The sequence below is a fragment of the Cheilinus undulatus genome, linkage group 9 (assembly GCF_018320785.1).
Source record: "Cheilinus undulatus linkage group 9, ASM1832078v1, whole genome shotgun sequence".
Classification (NCBI taxonomy): Eukaryota; Metazoa; Chordata; class Actinopteri; order Labriformes; family Labridae; genus Cheilinus; species Cheilinus undulatus.
In genome coordinates this window covers 35,243,353-35,269,696 of record NC_054873.1, presented here as the reverse complement: position 1 = coordinate 35,269,696, position 26,344 = coordinate 35,243,353, and the positions used below count along the sequence as shown (strand labels likewise).

At 38.0% G+C, this 26,344-nt stretch overlaps 1 protein-coding gene across 1 annotated transcript; it reads right to left on the bottom strand.

Moving 5' to 3' along the window:
• Window positions 1-311: 311 nt before the first annotated feature.
• ric8a (RIC8 guanine nucleotide exchange factor A) lies at window positions 312-25,150 on the bottom strand. The gene is made up of 14 exons (XM_041795796.1): window positions 24,917-25,150; window positions 18,343-18,390; window positions 14,769-14,982; window positions 11,712-11,854; window positions 11,468-11,548; window positions 10,834-10,933; window positions 9,615-9,802; window positions 7,754-7,848; window positions 7,528-7,678; window positions 7,043-7,138; window positions 6,800-6,944; window positions 5,158-5,302; window positions 4,755-4,874; window positions 312-1,866 (listed from the first exon to the last, which is right to left on the bottom strand). Exons 1-14 carry the CDS (start codon window positions 25,010-25,012, stop codon window positions 1,725-1,727), a joined length of 1,764 nt encoding a protein of 587 aa, XP_041651730.1. The 5' UTR covers window positions 25,013-25,150; the 3' UTR covers window positions 312-1,724.
• Between the last annotated feature and the right edge of the window lie 1,194 nt (window positions 25,151-26,344).

The following is a 26,344-nucleotide window of genomic DNA, read 5'->3' as shown; positions in this document are numbered from 1 at the left end:
TTCATACTACCACTGTCTTTATCTGAATCAACCTCTGGACAGTCTGGTAACATCTTCTTATATGCTTTATACATCAGTGGAGCAATTTTAAAATCTACAAGTTCACTTCATTCAAGAGCCTGTAGACTTACGAATAATTTCTCAGTTTATTCATCCAGTGTGTCATGACTTTGACACACTTTGACATGTCCCATTATTTCATTGCTGTACCTTCCTAGTAGCTAAAAAAAAAGAAACATGATCCATCTCAGTCATTTCTTCATATTTAATTTCTCTTACAGTCCATGATAAAGTTGGCAGCTATACAACAAGAATATAAAGGATTATACAATAAATATATACGTAATTCTTCAGATTGAAGACTCTTTATATGCCATCTGAGAACTTTTCTCTCTGCAGTTTGAAGTTTCACTTCTAAAAATAAAACATCTGAATAGCTTTATGAAAAACAACAGGCATCTAAATTTTTTTCTCAAAAATATTTCATCATCACAAACTCAGAAACAGCTCTTTGGCTGTTTTCCAAACATTTTATTTTACTTACTTCAAAAGTAGACATGCCATTCATCTTTGTGACAAAATATTCCTACAAAGTTCAAACAGTTTCCACTTTTCAATCCACAGTTCTCAGTTCAGTGAATTATAAACCTGAATGATAAAAAACAGGATGTTTGTGTGGAAAACATCATTCTGACTGTTCTGCTTAATAAATGACATTTTTAAAGCTTTCTGTGTTTAAAAACTAAACTTTATTTTACCTTTTTGCTTTGGAGTCGACAAAACATGACCAGCCCATCAGATTTGACATGTTGAGCCACATCTATGGAGTCAAAGGAGTGCTATGTGTATACATACATATTTAGCAGATTTTTGTTTTTGGACATCAATAAATAAAACTTTAAAAAATATTTATTTACTTTCAAGTTATATGTTCTTTAGTTTTTATAAGTAAAAATGTCTTTGCTTAGATGCATATAACATGTTTTTCTGTGTATTAGATTTGTTTTTCTTATTTTAATTTATTATTGAATTTACAGGCAACGTGACAGCTTGGACCTACAAGGAGCAGTTCATACAACACTTTATAAATAGGAAAAAATAATAAAGGGACAAAATATAAGCATAAAAAGACTAAAACATTAATAAAATTATGGAATAAATGGAAATAAAACTGACAAATGAAAGTGTTATGCACATTAAATAAATACATTTGATTAAATTAAAAGGTAAAATAAATAAAGGTTATCACAGTTTCATTTTCCAATGTCAGCTTTTTTATTTCCATCCATCTTTTGATTATTTTTCATCCGACACTCTTGACTCCATACAGGTTCTTAGTTTGTGTTTTGACTGACATGGTTTAAAGTCTTAGTGAGTCCTTTTAAAGATGTAGCTGTTAAGGCTCCTACTGACACTAACTACCTTTGTGAAACGTATAACGGTGATGTTTTTGAGATAGAGTTGATTCCTCTTACTGGTGTCCTAAAATGATCCCATGTGTCTGTAAAGTGTCAGCTGTTAAATTCCTGCAAAATGTCTGTACCAAACAAGAGACATGGTCTCTGAGCTGCCTCCATACACTGTACTTCACTGAGTTCACTCTCACTAACAAAGTCAAGCTTTCATTTTAACTCCAGTCTGAATAATAAACAAGGACGGTCTGGACTGTGTGAAATGTGACTTAAATATTTAAAACAGACTTTCTCCTGTCACCCTTAGGGTGTCTATGCTTCTTCCTCATGGTCCGATTCAGTGGGCTCTTCTGGCTGCAGCACAGGATTGTTGGTGAGGTTATGCAGGTCACATGAAGTCATCTCTCGCATCGTCCCGTCCATACCGAGCTGCATGGGCTGGATCAGGTTGGTCCTGAAAAGAGGAATGAATGATATGTGAGGATGTATGAATGAGAAAGTATGGATACAACTGAGTCTGCTGCAGTTTTAATACTGTTGATATAATAGTTATTAAAACACTAATTCCTTGTCCTAGTCAACATTTTCTTTTCTGACTCATGAAAAATGACTTTTTACACAAATACGGCAAAGGATAGTAAAAAGAATCAATTATTAGGCTGTAATATAGCTTTTTATGGAGAACTATATCAATTGTGGATCAGGTCGAAGTGAGCGGTTAACATGTTTTCACTCTAAGTTTGTTGACTGCAGCAGCTTTTTGTGACCCAAGACATCAAAATATGAAGGACATTAATGCTTTAATAATTAGGTTAGAAATAATACATATTAAAAATTTGATCTGGATTCTAAAATAAAGCAGTCAAGTTTGGTTGAAATTTAAAATGACAAAAAAAACGCTTAAAAGAGATAGGCAGTGAATTCAGAAAGTATTAAGACCCCTTTCACTTTTATCATTTTTTAAATCTGGCAGCATGATGCTGTAATTGTTTAAATGTATTTTTCTCTCATTAATCTATACTCAGTAACCCATAATGACAAAGTGAAGGCAGAGCTTAAGAAATTTTTGCAAATCTATGAAAAAAACCAAACTGAACTATCACACTGACATAAGTTTTCAGACAATTTGCAAAAACACTTGAAATTTATTTCAGGTCTCCCATTCCTCTTGATCTTCACTGAGATGTTTATGTACCTTGCTTGGAGTCCACCTGTGGAAAATTAAACTGATTGGACGTGATTAGATCTGACACCTAATGTTAATGCCAGTCACACTGGACGTGTGAGACACAAATCTCTGCTGAGACACGGCTTGATTTTCAGTTTGTTTGCATGTTAAAAAGTCAGGGCTGTCAGGCTGCCTGTGTGAGCAGTGTGTAACAGGGCTTTGAATGCAGGGAGATGCAGGCAACATGCAGTAAACTCACACTCAGTATGAAAACTGCACCAGCAGGGGCCGAACTCACACAACAATACACACAGCCAGTCTGAAACAGGCTTAACGGTTAACTTCAGACAACAACATGCATCAGGCTGTCATAAGAAAAAAATACTTTCTAGATAAAGTCAAAAATAGTTAAGGATGAATTGGATGGAAATCTACATTTATTCTGAGATCTGACACTGAAATGATAGCACAACATTTAAACATATCTAAATACTCTTTGCAGTTAAGATCAAACACTGCATGGATAAAATAAAAGTTGATCATATTCATGTCATGTAGAGTGCCTATAAAAAGTATTAAATCCCTCTGATACTTTACCCTTTTACTGATCTTATAAATCAATCGTGGTCAATATAATTTTGTTTTTTGACAGCAAAAATAACCAAAAAAAACTTTTAAGTTTTTAAATGAAAACAGATTGCTACAAAGTAATGTTAATCAAATGAAAACATGAAATGTAAAATAAAATTTATGCTATTAGTCCCATAATCAGTGTAATGGGATCATCTGAGTGCAGAGAATGTGTCTCAAGTGACTGTAGCATAAAGACACCTGTGTTTTGACGGTCCAGTCACTGGCTAATCAGTATTCCTGGCTACCATTATACCATGAAGACTAAAGAACACTCCAAGAAACTCAGAGAAAAAATTGTTTAAAGTATAAGTCAGGAGATGGAGACCAAAAAAATTCCAAGGCACTGAACATCCCCAGAAATCCATCATCAAGAAACTGCAGGAATTCATTTCATTTTATTTAATTCATACACCAAGTAAACAACAGACATTGAACAAAACAACTAAGGAATGATAGGCGCATGAAAAGTACATCCCAGGTAAGCTTCCAAAAGCTTTTAAGAGGGTGTCCTGAGGGTGGCAAGAGTAAATCTGCCTAGATCACAAACTGAGAGACCATGTAAGAAGGAGATGACCTGACAAAGCTTGAGCAGTTTTGCAAAGAAGAATGGAGTAAAACTGCAGTGTCCAGATGTGCAAGCCTGATTGAGACCTATCCATACAGACTTAGAGCTGTGATCACAGCCAAAGGTACATCTAATAAACACTGACTTGAAGGAGGTTGAATATTTGTGCAATCACTCATTCTATATTATATATTTTTATTTGACTGACATTACTTTAAATAAATCTGTTTTCACTTTGAAATCAAAGAGGCTTTGTCAGAACTTTTTTGTCACAGAAGCCAAATTATCAGGGCGCTGATGGCCTAGTGGTTTAAGGCGCGCCCCATGTATGCGGTTGGCCCTGGAATGAATCTGGCCTATGACACTTTCCCGCATGTCTCTCCCCAGCTCTCTCATCCCTGTTTCTAAAATCTGTTCACTGTCCTCCTCTGTCAATAAAGGCATAAAAAAAAAAAAAAGAAAAAAACGGAAATTATATTGACCATGTCTGATTTATAAAATCAATAAAAGACTAAAACATTTTAGGGGCTGAATCATTTTTTACAGACACTGTATATGCGCATTTTGTTTACCAATATAAAACTGCTTACCAAAACTGATTTAAGAAAACCATAAAACATAATCAAAAACGAGAAGTTTTCATGTCTTTCTTATTCTAGTATACTTGAGTGCAGATATGTAAAATAAATTATTTTACTGTCATATCAGGACTATAATGTGCATCAGAGTGCTTCGGGGTGTTCTGAGATTTTATTCTTGGCTTAGGAAGAATCTCAGATAAAAGAAACGGTGGTAAATGTCAGAATCTTCTTAAAAACTGCATAAGTGTGATTTAAGAACAAATTTCTTTATCATAACATTTAATCTATGAAACCAAATGTTCAGAAGCCAGCTAGATCATCTCTCTTGAACTGTTGGGCCACTAAGAAAGTCACCGTTATTAATGATGTGGATGTGGACCAGCACATTTACTGACCTCGACAGTCTGTCAAACATGCTGACTAGCTTCATGGCTTCAAACTCTTTCTGCTCTTCTGTCATTCCCTCCATGGGGTTTGGCTTTTCTTCTTCTACCACTCCTGTGATGGGGTTTATACTGAAGAAAAAAAGGGAGTGATAGACATTAGAAAAAGAGAAACAGCACCATTTCAAGTGAAGTCTTACAATTCCTGAAGTAATGTGAAGGCTCAATTTACATCATCATGATTAGAGTTGAAAAAACAACAACATTGTCTTTCAAGACTGGTATGTTTTACAGCCATGGGTCTAAATTAATAGCATGTTCATAAAGTTGTTTGTTTTAGATGGCAGCACTATACAGTCACATCCATTTACTTCAGCCACTGTTGTTAGGTTGATAGCGTGGTGGTGGTACTGACCGGGCTTTAGCTTCTTTGTACTCCTCTGTCTCAGAGTCTTCATCTTCAGAGTAAATTCCTGAGTCTCTGCCTCCCCTCAGAAGTCCTCTGGCAGCCAGCAGACCAGCTGCATTACCATACCCAGTGTACTTAATGAATCTTGACACTGGAGATAGGAAATAAGTACTGTTGAATACGCCAGTATAGATGTTATAATGCACTGTGATTTAAATAGAGCAAAAACTTTAAGTTTGAAAAATGAGACAAAAAGATACACTACATAGGCAAAAGTATTTGGCCACATCTGTAAATTGTTGAATTCAGGTGTTTAATTCAGACCCGTTGCCACAGGTTTTTACAGTGAAGCACCTAGCCAACATTTGGCGGGTTGGCTGATGCCAGGAAAATGTTACCTGCCTGACTTCATTTGGTCAACTGTGAAGTTTAGTGAAGGACAGATAATGGTATCGGGCTGTTTTTCAGGGCCAGAGTTAGGGTCTAACCCTAAACGTTCTGGCCAGGCCCCTTATCTCCAGTAGAGAACAATCTTAATAGTTCAGCATACCAAGACATTTTGGACAATGCTATGCTTCCAACTTTGTGGCAATAGTTTGGGGAAGGCCCTTTCCTGTTCCAACAAGACTGTGCCACAAAGCAAGGACTATAAAAACATGTTTTGATGAGTTTGGTGTGGAAAAATTTGAATGGCCCGCACAGAGCCCTGACCCCAATCCCATCTAGCACCTTTGGGATGAACTGGAACAGAGATTTCAGTCTTTGTCCTACATCAGTGTCTGACCATATACTGTAAATGCTCTACAGAATGAATGGGCACAGATTCCCACAGAAACACTCTAAAGTCTTGTGGAAAGCCTTCCAAGAAGAGTGGAAGCTGTTATAGCCTCAAAAGGGCGGCCAACTCTATAATAAAGTAATCTGGCATGCCAAATGGATTTGTTTCACACATTCATCTGGTAAACCACTTATAGACAGCATTTGGGAAAGTGCAGAGCATTTGAAAAAAAAAAAAAAAAAAAAAACTAGGACGGAACTAGAAGGGTGATTGGATGAACGTCTGTCACATCTTTTTTTGGAATTTCCCCTTGTGGGACTAATAAAGGAATATCTTATCTTATCTTATGTCTTTACAGGCCAGTCAGAGCAACAAAACATGTGACGCAGCCGCTACCGAGGTGCTAAACCCCATAGAGAGCTGCGTAATGCAAACCATGGTGACTGTAGACATGTTTTTGTTGTTTTTGATATGAAAACAACTCAATGCTGTTCTTTGTTCTTCTTTTAACGAAGAAATGTTGTCAAGGTCTGATATAACTGGCGCTTTAGCAGCAACCACACTTAATGTTGTTCACCATAATTGCACCGGCCTCTTGTAACTGCTTGCTTACATCATGACTCTGTTGCGCCCAAAGGTACTGCCCCTCATCGCTGATTGGTCCTGTCACTTTCTAACTGGGCCCAAACAGTTCAGACGGGAGCTTTGCAAGATGGATTCGCCAGTGAGAAACACGGAAACGGGCGTATCCATCTGCTTTGCAAGGTTAATAATAAAGTATATGTATTTTAATACAATGTCATTTCAGCTCCTGCTTGTGTAATGGTCAGGTGGCTGAATACTTTTATCCATAAATTGTATTTCTCTCACCGCTTTCTTTGCAGAGGACAAACAGGAACTCAGCAGCACAGTCTTTAACGTCAGTGTCAACATGTGTCATCAGACGGACCAGTTTGTTCCTCAGAGCTTCACCAACCTCAGGTCTGTTTAACACGTCACGCAGTGGGGGCAGCACCTAAACAATCAGAAACACACATGCATGGTATTTAACTACCATAATAATGGCATTTCTCATACTACATTTGATGTGCTTGGTCTTAGCCCAGTGCTGACCTTTGACCTTAGGAACTTCCTGGTCTCTCTGTGGATGCGGGCACTCTCTGTCAGCAGGTTCAGAGAGGGGAGGAGCGTCTCCTTCAGCTTGTGTCCCTGCAAAATCACCAGGCAACTTTTTTATCTTATGATAAATGCAAGCTATCATCATGTATGCATTAGTTAATGTCAGTGTAACCATCCACATACATGTTAAAGGTTGAGAAGTGTAGTTTTTGATTGTGTTAGTTGGCGATCCAACAAGTTTAAGAGCCCAACTAGATGATTTCATTCAGTGTCTTTATCAGATATCATTGCATCATCAGCATATACATTATCCAGTAGACATCACTTTGTTTTCTTTCATCTCAAATAAAATAAATAATGCATGTTTTAACTTCAAAATTTAAATTGGTCTTACATTACATTATTATACTACTGTTGCTGTTTTGTCATTCATGGTTTTTCTGTTCCGCCAGTGTTGGAGATAGAGACTCTCGTCTTACCCGGTCAAGTCTTTTCTCCATGAACTCCAGCAGCATGCTGACAGCATCCATGTTGACCCCCATGTACTCGATGGAGCCCTGTTGCACTTTGGGCATCAACAGGACATCCAAACAAGGCAGCGGGAGGTTACCGAGCAGGTTTACTGTGTGGCTGAGGAAATAAGACTGGCTGTCAGAGAAATGGTGTCATACATGACAGATAAGTAAAGCATGTGTTGTTTTCTACCTGTGGAACTCCTCAGTGCGCTCCTCTCCATCTGCCTGACTCATCAGACAGTGTCTGAGTATGGCTCCTAAATGCCTGTACTCTGCTGCCTCCTCCTGTACACAAAGAGCACCCACAATATTCAGGGTATATACAGAATATTTAGTACACTGTATAATAACAGTATACAATAGACACCTTATAATGTGAGTGTCACAATTTTATAAAATCAAAGTAGCTATTTCATTGTGTTTAGAAGTATAAAAAACATTTTTTGTGTGTAATAAAGGATTATAGTAAAGCTTTGATGTAAGGAAACTTTAGATAAAGTCTTGAGTTGAATGAGCCTCAATAAACTTCACTTTGTATCCTCTATACTTGTGCTTTATGGTAGAGGATTTCAACCTTTTTCTGCCAAAAGCATTCCTAACATCAACCCAAAATCTCAAGGCACACCATATTTATATCCATGCAAGGTAGCCACTGTAAAACATGATACAGCATCTTTAGTTGTAGTAAGATTGTAGTCAAAGGCACACCTAGACTTACTTCAAGCACACCAGTGTCCTCTGGCACACCCTTTGAGAATCATTGCTCTATGGTGTCTTATCTGATCTTGACATTGTGGAGGGAATTTTAAGCAGTAGACAAACCCTGTATTAAAAGGTCACATATTTTACCCTTTAAGACAAGTTTTTACTGGTCTCAAAGGTCACCAAAACATGCCTGTGAAGTTTGTTGCTGAAAAAACACTCCAGTATTGGATTTTTGAATGTCTAAAAACCCTGTGTTTCAGCCCTGCTCAAAACAAGTTGTTTCTGTGTCTGTAGCTTTAAATGCTAATGAGCTATCTGACTCTGCCCCTCTCAGGAAATGGATGTGCCTTGATGGATTTGGCTTCCCTGATCCTGAAGATTATGAGACGAGGGCGGAACGTTCTTCTAAGCAGAGAAGGCCAACTGAACCTGGAGGCGGTGCTAACTCCCCACATGACATCATGAGGGGAAAATCTGACAACAGCTTGTTTTAACACACATTCCCTGAAAGGTGGAGAAAGAGAGGGTGGGAGGGAATGGATTTTTCTGATTCTTGGGGGGACTGGCCAGGGGCACATATTTCTGTTAGAAAACCTGAAAAAGTGTATTTTGCATAAAAAGTGACCTTAAAAAAGTCAACAGGTAGAGGAGGGGGGAGAGCTTTGGAGAGCAAAAACTTGATTCAACAGGAATTTTCTTGAAGAGTCTGCATTTAGATTGCCATTATTTTTTAACATATGAAATTCTTCTAGACTTATTTTCTCAAATATTATGTTCTCCCAAAACTTCTTGCAGGCCAGATGAAACCTGCTCACTGGCTGGGCTGTGTGATCCCCTGATATAAAACACTGATTTAAACACAAAGACCTTCTGCATGGTGTGTAGTGGAGGACTGAGGAAATAAGATCATACATTCACTTGGTCAATGAAATAACAACGATGACTGACACAGGGACTCCCAACCAAGAAATAACTGTTCACAAAAACTTTCTTCTGTTCTGAACAAATACACTTGAATAATCTTTTACACAACCAGCTTTCAGCTACATCTTACTGAGGAAAGATCACAGCTGCTGTGACTTTAAATTCCTCAGTACAAAATATACCAACCACATCATGTCTGGTATATTTTGGTAATACAGTAGTGATGTCTGTAAAGCATCAAATGTGCTTTACATACACACAACTAGTCAAGGTACCCTGGATGTTCCAACCATAGGAGTTTTTTTTAATGTAGATTAGATTATTGCTAAGGCTGAAAAAAAGACAAACTCACAATCATATGTAAAGTATTTATAACAAAATGGCTACTTTAATACAGGCTGCTGTGAAACTGTTCTCTGTACCTCATCAACCTTGCGTCTGGCAGTGTCAAACGTGATATTGAACAGGATCTTCAGACTCTCCATGGCTAGTTCTGTCTGCTCCCGGCTAAGTGGGGGCATTTCTTCAGGTGGGACCCCCTCAAACCCAGCCCGAGCTGTCTCCAGAGCATCAGGCCAACTCAGACCCAGTGTGGCATCCAGCTGGTTACCTGGAAGATGCACAGGAAATAGATTATACTCTTTTTTTTGTCTATTAACATACGTGTGCCTCCTGTTTATAATATAAGATAATCTTTGCTCATTCAGGAACACTTTCTTCATATAATTAACCATTTTATTGCAAAGTGGATCTAAAATTTTACTTGGCGGTGAAGGCTCTGCTCAAAAGATGCTTCCTGGATTAGTCAAGCAGCATGCTTTGACTTTCCAGGGAGTGCATAGCTGGACACCCCCCATATGGATAGATACATTTATGACAATGCGTACTGAATACATTAAAATTAGTTCAAAAGCAATTAATCCTTAGTAATCTGAATCTGAATATGGGTGTTTAACAAGCTTTATGCTATAAATGAGCAGGCTGAGTCGGAGTAGGTTAAGCTCTGCCTGTAGCAGTGTGATGCATCAGCTTTAATGCAGGTGGGGATTAGTAAGAAGTGCATCATGTTTAAAAAAGGGCTGTCAAGATTAATCACATTAATCACAGTTAACTACAATCCACATTTAGTGCATCTCCTTTAATCGCAATTACTCACAGGCTTTTTTGACGCTTCCAAAAACTTTGCATAATCCATGTCAGCATTTCCCTGCAGCCACAGTAATGTAAAATAAGTCCACGACTGCTCCTTAAAGTCTCATTTCACTTTAGAAAAACTCAGACAGCTCAGTGGAAAAGTGAGAAGTCATCTGAACCAATTGTTCCTTTTCCCGTGGTTAAGTTTATGTTAAGATTTTCAATCTACCTATAAAAGCAAGTCTGTGTCTGAACTAGAAGTCTCTCACCCTTGGTTCAAGACAGTAGAAAAATCCAAACTGTGTCCTGCATGATTTAACGTTAGGTGCACTTTCGTAGTTAAAGTCTCATAGGTTGTTTTAGAGATTTATCGGGGGTTGTTGGTCTTCATAAAATCCAAACATTGGTGACATAGAAGGTACTTTCCTCTCAGCATTAGCTTATCTTTGAGACTAGACACCTACAGGGCTGAAGTTGGTTTCACAAGTCGGAAGAGGAAATGTATACCTAGCAGCCTGACGCCATGAAGCTCCTGAGCTAGCTGTGCCCGTGTGTCGACTCTCAGAGCCGTCAGCAGAAAGGTGAGACGCAGGTCAAAGAAACGCACCTGAACAGAGAGAAGACACATGAAGGAGTATGTTTTCTTATTCCTTGTAGGACTGGACATCAAATCTTCAGCGCAGCTGAATCCTGTTCAACTTTAGTGTATTGCTACATGAGCTGCAGACATTGCGGGGAGTTTTAACTCTAAAGTAGTTATCTTCTCTCTCTGTTTTCTTTTGCTAATCAAAATACAACATGAAAACATTTCTGAATCATTTCAAGCACCATTTTCTGCATTAAATATATTGTTTAAACAGTTTTTATATTGTCATAAACATATAAAAGCATATACCCCAACACTGATAAACATATTACAGGTCCAGGACGTCTAATATATAATCACTGAATTTTATATATATATATAGCCTTCTACTTTGCTGCCTCACTTTTTTGACTTGATATCTGACATGTGGAGCAGTTTGAGCTCATCAACATTCAACATAAGTGAGTGCACATTTATACTAGTTTACAGGTTATTTTTCACTATAAATTTAAACTGCTCCCTTGAACATTAGGGCAGAGGTAAAGGTGTCCATACCTCGTTGTTCCAGGTTGGATCATGACTTTGTTTCAGCCTCTCTGCTACGCCCTTTATCAGCTGTAGGTCCGTTGCCACCACCTGCCATCCATCCACCCATCCACCCATCCACCCATCCATCCATCCATCCATCCAGCCAGCAACCAAAACATCAGTCAATAAATTCATCCATAAATGCATTTATAGATTCAAAAACAAAAAATAAATAGGAGAGAGGTTTGAAGAGACCCAGAGGCAGACTGACCTGCCCTGTCTCGTTGTGCAGCAGGATGTTACAGATGGACTTTAGAGCCTCTGCAATCACTTCCTGGTCAGCACTTTCTGAAGGAGAAGTTTCTTTCATCTCCTCATTAGATACCTCTGCTGCTTCTCCTCCCTCACCCTCACCTTAAAGGAGATAAAACGGGCAAGTGGAGCTTTACATTTAACCTTTTTAAATTAAAGAATAAAAGACAAACTGAGCCAGCAATTGACCCATTTCTCTTTATTGTTCCTGATAGATTTTGATCGTGTGAGCCACACTCACAGCAAAGTTAAAATGCAAGTTAAAAATAACCACAAATAATCAAATGATCAGAGATTTATAAGAATGATCAACAACTGAATGGAAACAAAAGAAAAACTTCAAAATAACAATGGACAAACAAGAGATAAAAGATTTTTAAAAAAGGGCTGGATTTAGTTTTGAGCAAGTGTAGCTCTCATTTTCACAGATTTTTTTAAAATCATTTTAAAATTGTATTTAATTTTACTTAAGTATTTTACAGATTGAAGTCACTTATTCAAAAATATTACATAACAGTACTTTACATCAATTGTAAAGTCTGGAGACAAAATTAAATTTCACAAATAAAAAAATACATCAAATTAAGGGAGGTCATATGAGATGGAAAAGGCTGGCCTTCAATGAGGAATCATTTTCAATAATTTATTTATGGTTTATACCAACATGAAAACAGAAAAGTGGATCTAGCAGTGTGTTCAAATAGTGAAGCCAACTTCAGTGTCATAAACTGGCATTTTTTGCCAGCAGGGGGAGACAACACTGCAGTAATAACATTTGATTGTACTCAGAGAGAGGGCATTGATTAAGTTTTTTTTAATGGCTTGAAAATGTTTTGTTCAATCCAAAACAAAGTTTATGTTTGCACAAAAACAGTATTTTATGTCTGAATGACATCTCCTTTATCTAGAGGTCGAAGATCCTTGGTTGCACAGTTAAGATCTGGTATTCTGGCTGCTGAGGTCAATCTATTCAGAAATGTTCCAATGAAAACAAAAACAGAGTTGTGAGGTGTGCAATCTGGTTGACGTGGAAACAGTCCCATTTTCCTTGGCATCGTACAAAATATGATGAACTAAGGCAGCTATTGCTTCATGAAATGGCTAGTCAAAACCCTGAAAAACTGCAGTGACCTGATGAGGAAAAACTGGAATGGCCATTTAAATTTGAGGATTGCTAATTTTGTCCCAGAAGCCTGGAAAAGAAGTCGAGACAGTGTATAGTTTATCTTCATGCTAATCTTTTGTTCCATGACAATGAACAGACCTACTTTGCACTCTGATCCTGGATAGATTAAACTTGTGGTGTCATGTAAGCCATGTGGGCTGGACATGCGGTTGTAAATGTTATACAATAATACAAGGATTTAAAAATGTATGAAAGTCTATGAAAAAAAGCCCCTACCTTACAAATAATCCATCACTTCAGTAGACCTTTTTTTCCTCAAAGTTAATGATCACATTTACATGTTTATGCCCTCTTCAATACAGCAGAAGCAACCTGAATAAGTCACCTAAACACTTCTCTGTTGCACGTAAAGAAACTCAAAAGAGTTGTTTTTTTGGTAGACACAATGTGCTTAAATCCTGTTTTTGATAGCCAGAGTTATTACCACTGACAATGTAACAGTTAGTCAGTTTTACAGATAAAACTTAGCATTTACTAATCTTTCTACTCTCCAGTTTAACGCTTGTTCAAATACATCTGTTTTTTTGTTTTTTTTTGGGGGGGTACATCTACTTCTCATTGAAGGCCTTCAGTCTATTCCTTATATTTTGTAAGCCTACTGTCTGGAATTACTTCCTACATCACTGAAATGAACAGATTCGTTGTTCAATATTGAACATTATGCATAAACTAAGTTTATATTGAGTCCATAATAAGCACTAGTTCATCATCTATGTCCATACATGATAGGTTTAGGAATAGTAATGAGCCTTTAGGTCATCATAGTTTAAGCTGCATTCAGAGTCCCCCATACTGGTCACAGATTATATAATGTCAGCATTCGTAAGAGGCATCATTGTACAACACTTTTCTTAGACCAGTCAAAAGCATTTCATACGGTCGATCACTCCTTTTCAAGAAATTATTTGCAATAGGTTCAGATGAGAATGCATGTACCTGGTTTAGGATTAGGCCTACCTGTTAGGCATCAGTGAGTTAAATCAGGGCATGTCAGATCTGAGCTTTGCTGATTAAAAGCGAGGCCAGTTTTGGGCCCCATGCTCTTTTCATTATATATAAATAATAATTACCTGACATATCACCTTTTCAAAATTTATTATGTGTGATGAGCAGAGCCGGTGTCATGGTTTGACTGTTGCTAAACTGACTCTACTGCATGACCATCACAAACACAGGGTTTATGAGTCATAATTTACATTTTAAGAAAATTAATCTAGAAAGGAAATTATTGGTGACTTGCAGGTGCTGGTGGTGGCTCATCTATTGTACTTACTGACTATGCAAAAACTTTTTTGTGGTGTTAGTATTTTTTAAAACTAAGTATTTTGCTTTGAAATCCCCCATTTATGATATAAGAATAAGGAGATAAATGCTTTGAGTAGGCCCCAGAAGATTTTCAGCTTTCAAATTTGGCCATAGTGCACTAAAGTTTGAGAAAGGCTGCTCTAAAGATTGAGTTCAGGACCTTAGTTTCTAGTCACTTTGATTACAATTGTTTGATTGATTTCCATTGTTTTTTGATTGATTATATTTGTTAGATCTTTTTTGTCTTGCTTGTTGTTATGTGCTCCGATGGCATTGGAAATGAAGAAAAACCTCAGTGTCCTTTTGAGAATAAATAAAGGTCTGAAATGAAATGAAATAACTACAAGTGCAAGTATAAAACTGAAATAAAACAAAATTCTGGACTGAGTAATCATGTTGGACACTGAAAGAAAAAAAAATACAATGCTCCATTTGAAAGTCAAAAGATTAACCATCTTTTTATGGGAGAAAGAACAAAACATGAACACATGAGGCTCTGAATGAGGTAACATATTCGGGACTTACCTTGACCCCCCATCTGCTGTGTGCACTCAGATAATGCAGGACTCGCCACAGCAATGCCAGCATAGCGGGCGAGCGTGGATATGGCAGAGTGGCTGATGAAGGGACTCAGGCAGTTTTTATCTCTGGACAGGATCCGAACAGTTTCTAGACAGGCCAGCAGACAGGAGGGCTGCAGCTCTCTGTTCAGATAACCGATCACCAGCTCTCCCAGATGCTGTGCCACACAAGAAATATGCCATTTGTCAGCTTACACCTCTAATTTTTATATCAAAACATTTGTAGATTTTTATGCTACTTGTTTCATTCATAGTTTTAACAGTCTCAGCAGATGAAATTCAGGGTGCAATACGTAGAATTTTTTAAAAATCAGATGTTCTGCATTTCATAGCTTTTCTTTTGCACATTTAACTTCATGGTAAAGCTAAGATATCACAAAGGAAATAAAGGAAGCGGCATCTCAATGTTTGCATCCTTACATAAACTGAAAATCCCCACTCTAAAGCATGCTCATTCTGCAAAACTGCATTGTTTCCCATTTAAATGATCACAAAATATGCAATTAAATTGATTAATATAAACCCCATGTATATTGTATTTTTCTTGTACACCAATTGTTTCCGCTCTTCAACCCTACCCAGTGGAAGAAGAAATCTTGTTGAGCCATGTCTGTGCATTCAAACATAAGTTAACGAGACTACCCATTCCTCTGCAAAGACTGTATATAGTTATTAAGTGAAAAGACTCTAACAAAAAAGAAAGAATAATGGGAAAACTGAGAAAAAAGAACTCTACAAATACATCTTCATGTGCATCTCTTCTTTTTATTGCTTTGTAAAAGCATGACTGTGAACATGTAAAATACCCCTTAACTATTTCATAAATAAAGAATTAAAAAACAACAAAATGCAATTGATTAATCTAATCAATGATGCAACAGTTTTGAGTCTGCGAATTCTAATCCCTTCATATACAGAAGCAGCAGAAACAGCATACTCAGAGTTAAAGCTGCATTTGATCAGCTCCCTGTCTTATACAAGCTCAACAAAACAAAGGGAACACATAATCATCACAGTTTAACTCCAAGTCAAACACTTTTGGGATATCAACCTGTCCAGTTAGGAAGCAACTCTTGTTGTGAATCAGTTTCACCTGATGTTGTGCAAATAGGACAGACAACAGGTGGAAAGGAGAGGCAATTAGCAAGACAACCCCTATAAAGACATGATTTTGCAGGTGGTGGCCACAGACCATTCCCCTCTCCTCAGCCTTACTGGCTGATTTTTGGTGACTTTTGCATTTTCCAGTGCTCTCACCACTAGTGATATCATGAGGCGGTATCTGCAACCCACAGAAGTTGCTCAGGTAGTGTAGCTCATCCAGGATGGCACATCCATGCATGCCATGGCAAGAAGGTTTACTGTCTCCCAGCATGCTCTCAAGAGCGTGGAGGAGATACCAGGGGAAAGGCCCGTAGGACGGCAGCAACCCAGCAGCAGGACTGCTATCTGCTCCTTTGTACAAAAGGAACAGGAGGAGCACTGCCAGAGCCCTACAAAATGACATCCAGCAAGCCACTAATGTGCATGTTTCTGCTCTAACTGTCAGAAAAAGACTCCATGAGGTTGGTATGAGGCCTCACATCCACAAGTGGGACCTGTGCTCACAGCCCAGCACCATGCAGCCCAATTGGCATTTGCCAGAGAACACGAGAAATGGCAGATTTGCCACTGTCACCCTGTGCTCTTCACAGAGGAAAGCAGGTTCACACTGAGCACATGTGACAGACGTGAGAGAGTCTGGAGACGCTGTGGAGAACATTCTGCTGCCTGCAACATCCTCCAGTACAACCGGTTTGGTGGTGGGTCAGTGATGGTCTGGGGAAGCATATCCTTGGAGGGGCGCACAGACCTCCATGTGCTAGCAAGAGGCACCCTGACCGCCATTAGTTATCGGGATGAGGTCCTCAGACCCATTGTCAGACCATCTGCTGGTGCAGTGGGCCCTGGGTTCCTTCTGATGCATGACAATGCTCAGCCTCATGTGGCTGGAGTGTGTCAGAAGTTCCTGCATGACGAAGGAATTGATGCTATGGACTGGCCTGCAGACCAGAATCCAATCAAGCACCTCTGGGAGATCATGTCTCTTTCTATCCATCACTGCCACATTGCAACACAGACTGCCCAGGAGCTGACTGATGCCCTGATCCAGGTTTGGGAGGATCTGTTGTCTCATCAGAAGCATGCCCAGACGTTGTAGGGAGTGCATACAGGCATGTGGAGCCTCATTTTGAATTGTCTTGAGGAATTTTACAGAAGTTGGATCAGCCTGTGATCAGATTTTTTCACTCTTATTTTGAGTATGATTCTGAATCCAGTCCTCCATGGGTTAATGATTTTGGTTTCCATTAATTCTTCTGTTGTTATTTTGTTCTCAACACATTCAACTATGTAATGAACAAAGATTTTCAACTGGAATATTCCATTCATCCAGATCGGGATGTTTTATTGAAGTTTTCCACTTATTTTTTGAGCAGTGTCTTTTATATTATGAATAGGAATTACTGAGAAACCCAAAGGGAGGAAATATGAGGCTTTAAATAGAATTTCGTCAGAGGAGGAGCAGTTTTAACTGTTTAAGACCTGCCTGTGTTTCTGACTGATTCGAGCCTAAACACAGGCAGTGAACACTAACACACTAACATTGACACTAACACGAATGCCAGCACTGACACTGATAAATGCCAACAGAGCTGTGCTGCATGTCTGCCTGCAGTCTGAGTGTAGGTTTATGCTGAGTGTGAACACATGTCTGCAGGATAAGGAAAGCACGCAGAGGCACATAAGCTGCACCTGAACTAATCTTAACCCTGAAAGATACTTAGCGAGCCCTTTTCCCTTGAGACTCAAACCAGCGGACTGGGTGAGAGATCGGAATGAAGAGCTGCGCGTAACACTTCATGTTCTCACCACTGGAAGGACATCCTAGAGGGCACTTTAACATGGTTTAGCATGTTAGAGGGGAGGCATCAGCTTTTGTTTTACATGGTATTGGATCAGTCAATCACAGCACTTTAAGGAAGCAGAGCCACGTGGAGCTGATTATGATAACTTATGGATCTTCTGTCTTGGTCGAATGCTGGAAAAAAATGTGTGTCTGTTCAAACAGAGTCATTTACAACATGAGCAACATGTTTAAAACATCTTTCAGGCAGCTTTTTGTTTGTCTCATTTGATCACTGGTGTAGTTTTGGGGTGCAACTTTGACTTAAATGGTTTTCCATAGTTTGGAAGACGGTTTTTGAGTAGTAGAGTGTAAATATCTCTGTTTCTGATTTCAAAGTTGAGATAAATGTAAAGATGTACATTCTATACATTTAAAATTTAATATTCAAAAAGAATACAGAATAAGTTGTACAAAGTTATATTCCCAAATAATATTCCTTTTTGAAGAACACCTTTATGCATTTTCTCTTCAGGTTAAATATCTTAAAACAGATTTAGATTAGATTAGTTTTTGTTCTGGTACAGATGGAAACACTTGGGGGCAAAAGTTGAAATGGAAGTGTTAATAATACCTCTCTGTCCTGCTCTTCTTCTGGGCTGAATGTGAAACACTGGTTCATCTAAGAGAAAGAAAAGACACAATAAAAGTTGTGAATTAAGAAAGAGGAAGACCAAAATAAAAAAATATAAACAAGACAGGATGAAGAAATAAATAAAGCTTTCTGCTGTAAATCGTTATGATCATAAGAAAGAATGAAATGAGAAAGAAAACTGTTACTTAAAAATGCTAAACAGTAATGTGAGACTATACCAGGGTGTCTTTACAGTCTTAAAATGTATTATACGATGATAAATCAATTTAGCAAAGAAAAAGTCTTTTAAAGTATTTAAATGTCTTATATGCAAGAACATAAAATCTTTAATTTGTAACAGTTTTCAATTCTCATATTTGTCCAAAGAGTTTGTAGGCTGTTTTTTTTCTGCTTTTGCCTTTACATACAGTTTTAATGACCAGTGAGATTCTTATGTAACTCCATCAGATCCGACATCAGTCTGCACGCTTGTTTGTGTCCTGGCCCACTGAGCTATCAGTGAATCCTTAAAGCTTAACTGTATCCCTTTCTACCTAGTTAACCATGTGATCAAGTGATGTATGCATGCAAATGACTGGTAAATGCAAGTTTTCCAAGAAGTGGTCGGAGGGAACAGTTATTAGCCAAGACTGGGGCCAATACTTGTTAGTATGTACAGGAATTAGCAAATAAAAAGCAGCTTCTGTCCAGAGGAATACTATCACAGAGACCATCTAAAAGAAAGCTTTGTTTTCATACAATGAATACCCTGTATATCTAAAATCTTAGATTTTAACACTGGAAACAAAAATCCACAGATCTACCATCAGTTTATGGCAAACATCACATTATTTGGTGAGTTATTGTCCTCTGAAAACATTAAAGGAGCACTAGTTCTCCTGCTATATGCAGCTGTAATTTTCTTAAATATTACAGAAGCTCCTGGCACAAGAAATTGGTTGATTCCACTCAGTACCAGTGGAGGATTGAAAGTGTAACAGCAGAAATTTGAAAATGAAATTCCCTTTTCATCCTATTGTCCTTTCTATCAGACTGTAAGGTGTCAGACACCGTGGAGTTTGCAAAAAAAAAAAAACCTCCACATGAAAACTAAATGGGCTTTCATGTGTTTTGCACTACAGAAAGACTTCCATCTGCCAAAGGCCCAGATCAGTGGAGGGCTGCACTGATTGTTGTCCTTCTGGAACTTAGTCCCATTCTCACACAGGAGCTCAGTCCAAGTGATCATCAGATGCTTGGCCACCTCTCTTACTAAGGTTCATCTCCCCCGATTGTTCAGTTTAGCCACGTGACCATTTCTTGGAAGAGTCCTGATGGTGCCAAACTTCTTCCATATGAGAATTATGGAGGCCATTTTGCCCTTGGGAAGCTTCAGCGCAGCAAATTTTTTTGTTGTTGTTGTTGCAAAGAGTTCCTTTGACCTCATGGCTTGGTTTTTGCGCTGATATGCATTGTCAGCTGTTGGGCCTTCTAGAGAGAGGTGTGTGTCTTTCCAGATCATGTCCAATCAATTCAAATTACCACAGGTGGACTCCGATCAAGGTGTAGAAACATCTCGGCAAAGATCAAGAGAAATGGGAGGAACCTGAGCTCAATTTCTAGTGCTTTTGCAGAGGGTCTGAATACAACATCAATGTGATATTTCGGTTCTTTGATTATTCATAATTTTGCAGATTTCTAAAATTCTGTTTTCACTTTGTCATTATGGGGCATTGAGTGCAGATAAATAAATAAAAAAAACATTAAAAAGACTGTAGCAGCAGGCTGCAACAGAAAAAAAAAAATGATAAAAATGTATTCTTGAGGCCTAGAGATCACTGGCAGTTTTCAGGCTCTTGGGACATTCACAGCACCACCAGGGACTTGTTGTAACCCTACTACCCACCAGGACAGTACGCTAGACCACATCCACCCCACGTCATAAAGGTGATGACTTTATTTTTCAACAGATTATCTTCCGTACCCCTGGTAATATACAATGACAACCGGAGCATGGACAGGGTTGTGCCAATACTCGTGACATCTACACCTTAATTCTTGTCCCTTGGAGCATGAGGCCCCAGGCCTTGTCCACTTTCACCTAATTGTTCAACTGCATATGGAGGATATGGGGATGTCCCGTAATTTTCTGGCTTTGCTGCCAGAAAAAAAAAAGCAGAAGATATTTTGTTCACCTGATATCATTGCTTTTATTTCATGGTGAAGGGCCAAATGTTAGTCTTTACCTGAGCATGACATAATCACGCCTATATTCAACATCATTGATGCATAAAGTTGTTTGTTTACATCATATAGTTATTCTAATTTAGTGTAATATATTCTAATTTTTTGCAATGGTTTATTGGGAAAGCTTAAAATAGTTTGGAGAGTGGACATAAAAGAGGACTCCTTGGACTCACTAAGGCAGGTGTTTGAGCAAAGAGAGACCATGCAGATTAAGCAGCAGAGTCTCTGCAGCGCTAAGCTCCTCTTCTCAGAGAGCTCTGAGCTACAGTAGGATTTGACGGGGCTGTAGCAGACTCTATTTGTGTATCACTGAATCTAATCCTATTGCCTTCATGATCGACTCCCACACAGCTAAAAGTCTTTGAGGTTGAGAGGACCACGCAGCAGGGATCACCTGGTGCAAGCAGACACGATTAAACAAACGAAGCACGCTTTCTCTGAAGGCTCTGTTTTCTTGAACTCAACAGCAACTCTAAAGCCCAGATCACTTCATGTAATGACAAAATGTGGAAATCCTGTAGTCACTGATACAGCACATCAAACACTGTCAAGGTCATAGGATTGTTTTATTTGAATGGTTCTGTTAGATTTTGTTTTACTACAAAAATAAAAGCTGATGACTATGAAAATCAGTCACTGCCTCAAACTTTTAACTAAAGCATGAAAATATGGAGCACACCCACAAATAAGTGAACCTGTACATATTTAAACAGCACAATCTCTCTTCCTAACATGTCAGCTTGAACACCAGTATGTTAAAAAAAATCCTGCTGAGCTGCAGGACATTCTCTGATCAGAATCATTCATAAGCTGATGCTTGTGGTTGTTGCCATGGTTACACAGGGTTGTTACTGAGGGAACCTGGCTGAGATTTTTGTGGAAGAGAAATTTCAGTAGATGCAATATGTGTAATGGATTCGTGGATCGGTTTGTCTTCTGCACTCGTGTTTAGGGCAAACACCATAATCACAATAGCCAAAATATGATAACAGACTTTGAAACATTTAATACAAGCCAAAACCTAAGGACAAAATGAATACTCTGCACAGTTTTTAGTAAATGTAGGTCTCTGTATAGCCATGTTGCGCATTAAAAAGTCAGGAAAAAAGTCAGAAAAAAGCAGAAAAAAGAGGTGCATTTTGCCCTTGTTCACAAACTTGTTAACTTCAGTTGCAAAGCTGATCTGAGCCTGCAATTGGCAAATGTTAGCCAGGAGGCTAGCACTAAAGTTGCAGAACCATGTGTTGATATTATTCGATTCCATCTCAGAAGGGGCCCCTTAACTGGGCCAATGAGGGGCCTGACAAATTCTGCGGGTGGGTCTATGTGGACACAAAAAACATCATTAGCTGTTTATTTTATTTCAGGTCAAAGATCTTGTAGGGGATTTTACATTTGGTCACATTTGAAGCCCTGTAGATATAAAACTGTAAGTCTTATCTTAACAAGAGTTCTGTTGTCTTTTAACATCCAAATTTATTATTCATGGCGAATATTTGCAAGGTAAACTGTAAACAAAGTCAGTTTCTACAGTAAGCTGTTGATCACTTCTCTCCCACAGCAGTAGTTTCTATAATTTCATATAAAAGCCATTCAGTTTTATGCCTAGTTATGTTTAGTTTGCTTTTTTAGGCCATATCAAACATTAGTTTTAATTTCAGACTATTTCATATCCACAAAATAACTCCTCACATGTAATTTTAACTATTTTAGAATGAGCAAATATGTAAATAATACTCTTTTAGATTCTCATTCATCTTTTTGCTTTTACTGTCTCAGTATATTCTTTGACCATCATTGCTACTTTTTTCTAGTTGAGGAGAGTTGTTTGATTGTTGCCATGCTTGTTTTGATATTTCAACAACCTTTGGTATGAGTGTTTCTAACAAGGCACGAGCTTAGAGTGAGCTTTAAAGGAAGTTTGGCCAAGACGGGTTACAGAGAAAGCTGTTGAAGGATAAGAAATGTGGATACCATTAAGACAGAAAATATAGGTTCCAAATAGAGCTACACCAGGAGCCATTATCAGTCCATTTCAGTGAACCTGTGTGGAGACTCAAAATTTGACCCAGCAAATGTGTCCCATTTTGCCACCACATGCATGCACTGGCTGGGTGAAGAAACTGCTGGTCCTCTGCTTTTACTGTATTAGTAACAGATGACAAAGCTCAAGGATATGAATTTGAATACTAGACCTTTTTCTAATGTGATGGCTGCCAATGTACTTTTCAGAGAAGTATGCAATGTGGTTGTTGGACAAAATTGTAGCGAATGTTTCTGATAAATGGTTAAACTGGGCTGAATGATTTTGAAAAAAAAAATGTAACTGCAATTATTTTGACTCATTCTGCATAGTTGATATGAACTGTTGTAATGAAGGAAATTATCCTTTTATGCCATTCTCGATTTGATTAGGAAAATCATCTACAAAAATAAGTATCATTTTTTTGTTAACTATTCCAAAAGAATCAACATTTGCATGATGTGCAGCGCATAAAATCTCTGCTACAAAAAAAATATTACACTGGTATCATGACACACGTCAGGTTTAAGATATATTGCACTATTGCACTTTGAAAATTGCAGGAGGACAAATAGTGATTTAATCTAGTTTCAATTAATTGAATTGAAAGTGTTCATTTACCTTACATACAGTGGAATTAACACTTTAAAGGATATTGGTCCAAACTACCCTTTATAAATATTTTACAGTTTGACAGAGCTGCAGTCAGTCTTGAAAATATGTGGCAAGGTGAGTCTCTCCCAGCAAGAAAAAAGCAGAGTCAACCTCATAGCAAGGCAATGCATTTCAATGTTCTATGGGACCTTAACATCACAGGCGGGAACTCTTGACTCAACAGATAACTTCACTCATAGTGCAAATGTGTAAAACAACAGAAACAGCAGGGATCACTGTAAAAAAGGTAACATCTTAATACTGAATACATATAAAACACATCTAAACATCCTGCACAAAAGCATGATTGGGAACTCTGTCCACAACCCCCAGATTTGAAATCACTACTGTCAGAGCATAGATTGCATGACTCTTTGCAGAGTTCAACTAACACTGGTGGTTCAAGATTGTCAGATAACTTCAACACTGAAGCCCCAGAATGGAGTTAAAATTACACTTTGAGAGTTCAAATCAACTCAGAAATGTTTGACCTTAAGATAAACAGTTTTTGCTGTGTACAACAGCTGTTTTAGGATGTGATGTGGAATCATTCTCTCATTATAGGATGCCATGTAGTTAACAGAGGTGGAAAAATTACAAGAGTATTGTACTCAAGTAAAAGTACAGCTGCTCTGGGATAAAACTTGAGTAGTAGTGGAAGTACTGATTTCAAAATGTATGCAAAAAGAAGATTTTTGCTAGTACCTAAAAAAACCCACAATTACGGTAATCTGAGTAAATGTAACAGTTACTTTCAACCTGTACTTATCGTAAACAATGTGATATAAATGATTTTATTCTAGTGCAGAAACTGCAAAAAATCATGCTTATAAATGCAATCTTTCAATTATTGTTTGTAATGTTTTCGATTGAAATCAATAAGTCACAACAATAGTAACTGATTTTTTTTTCTGAATCACTCAGCCCTATTATCTATCTCCTGACAATATCTGAAATAAAGACAAAAATCCCCAAAATATACCCACTTATTATTACTTTGGATACACCTGTTGAGTCTTAATACTTTAGCATGCATGCAAAAATTGTACTGGAAAGAATAAACTAAAGGGGTTCTTTGACACTATGGTGAAAGTTTACTTCCATCTGAGTCTCAGTGTGACAGTGTGAGACTTAAAGGCTCAGTGTAAGGCAGAGTTCATTGTTAATTTTAAAGTGGTTTTGGTTTCTATGCTTCAAAAAAGACAAAAACACAAATAAAAACGTTTATAGAGTTTTCCAAAGTGACAGCCTATTCCACGGTTGTGTTTAGAACTTGTTTGGCTGCCCCCACGTGGCAACAATCATGATGCAGCTTTGAAAGAAGTTTAGCTGGAAAACCTAAAGTTTGAAGTATGCATAAACAATATAACAATAATATTCTTTTAATTCGGGGGAAACTGCGTCACACATGATTAGCTTCTATGCACATGCTAATTGTTTAACCAGTGCTTATTATCACAGTTGGCGTTAAGGCTGTAAGCTTTCTAAAGATTATTGATAGATAATAGGATATAATAATGCAAGCACCATTATTTGAAATGTGTGTACAACTGACCTAAAGCTCGAAAACGGCGTATCTGGGGTTACAATACACAAACACAATTTTCAGAGCATGATGAACTTGACGCTTTAATAAACAGTTCCCTTTACCTCTTTGTTGTAGCTCTGTAGAGCCGTCAGAGCAGCGTCCTGCTCTCCTGTCTCCATTTGCTCTATGGTGACATTTATATCCATCTTCATCGCCATTTACCTCTCCGCAGCTTCCTCCTGCACCGCCGTCACACCAGAAGCCTGTATGTGTATGTGTGACTGCGTCTATTTGACGCTGAGATAAAGCCTACAGCTCTCACTTTGGTTCGCCACCACCCACCGCGGACTGCATGATGTCTGAACCCCCTCCAGCAGCCAGAGAGGCGATTAACCGAGGATTTGTGCCAGCCAAGTGCTGCCTTTAGGTGTCAATAAGAAAGACGGACAGAAGGAAATCAGTTAGTCTCATTTTTCAGAATAATTAACAAAAGAAGCCTCGACTTTTATCACTGAGATAATTTTATCTTTCACATTGCATAGTCACAAACATGTAAAAATCATTCACCACAACGATGGAAAACAATTTTAGTGAGCCTAATTTAAGATTGATACACTACATAGGCAAATGTATTCGGCCACCTGACCATTACCCTGAAAAATAGGCCCATACCCCTCCTCCACCAAACTTTACAACTGTCACAGTGCAGTCAGGGAGGTAGCATTCTCTAGGCATCCGCCAAACCAAGACCATCCCATCTAACTGCCAAGCAGCAAAATCATGGTCCAGTTTTCTGGTAATGTTAACTTTGTGGGTGGGCACATCGAACTAAGCCATTTAGACAGTAATGTCAGACCCCATTCATGTATGCTGTGCACAAGCATCAGGATGAAAAAATTAAATAGGAGGAACAGAAATAACAAAAGGGAAATTTAATATTTTAGTTGTGAAAAGAGGCTAAAAAAATCTATAATTTGCAAAAATGGGTTGCAAGTGGGAAAACTGGCTGACAAGAAGTGGTGAAAGATAACTACAGAGTGGTAAAACTGGGCTAGAGTGGCAAAAATTGGCAAAAAAAATGTTGAAGCACTACTGACCACAGTTGTCAGAGGAGGAAAAACTCAGCATTTAAGACATTTCAATCATTTATCAATAAAAATAAAGTTTGTTTCTTTTACACCAAAATGTGTTTCAGTCAAGTAAAAAAGTTAGTCTAGTGTTAAGATTCATTATGAAAGGTTGCCTACAGTTGACAGACTTTATGCTAACTTAAAAGGAAAATGCTAATTTATTTTGCTCAGTGTCTTCTCGGTTTAAAATGGTTTTACTTTGTAACATTTTATTCAATTTCCCGCCACAGCTTTGGAATATGTCACCAGTTGTGACATAGTGATTGGAAAACAATGGCATATAATTTCTTAAAATTGTTGTTCAAACAGGATAAAAGATGGCGACTGTGAGGTTTAAAAAAAAAAGTCAAAATATGTTTGTCTCGTGACCATGGAATTATGTTAGGTATCTATGTCTTACATTTAGAGCTAATAATAAGA

Excerpts from the sequence above, each read along its gene's own strand:
- ric8a (XM_041795796.1), bottom strand. The coding sequence starts at position 25,012 with ATGGCGATGAAGATGGATATAAATGTCACCATAGAGCAAATGGAGACA. Across the intron at positions 18,391-24,916 it reads TACAGAGCTACAACAAAGAG|ATGAACCAGTGTTTCACATT; the intron begins GTAAAGGGAACT and ends TCTTTCTCTTAG. Across the intron at positions 7,849-9,614 it reads CCAGACGCAAGGTTGATGAG|GAGGAGGCAGCAGAGTACAG; the intron begins GTACAGAGAACA and ends CTTTGTGTACAG.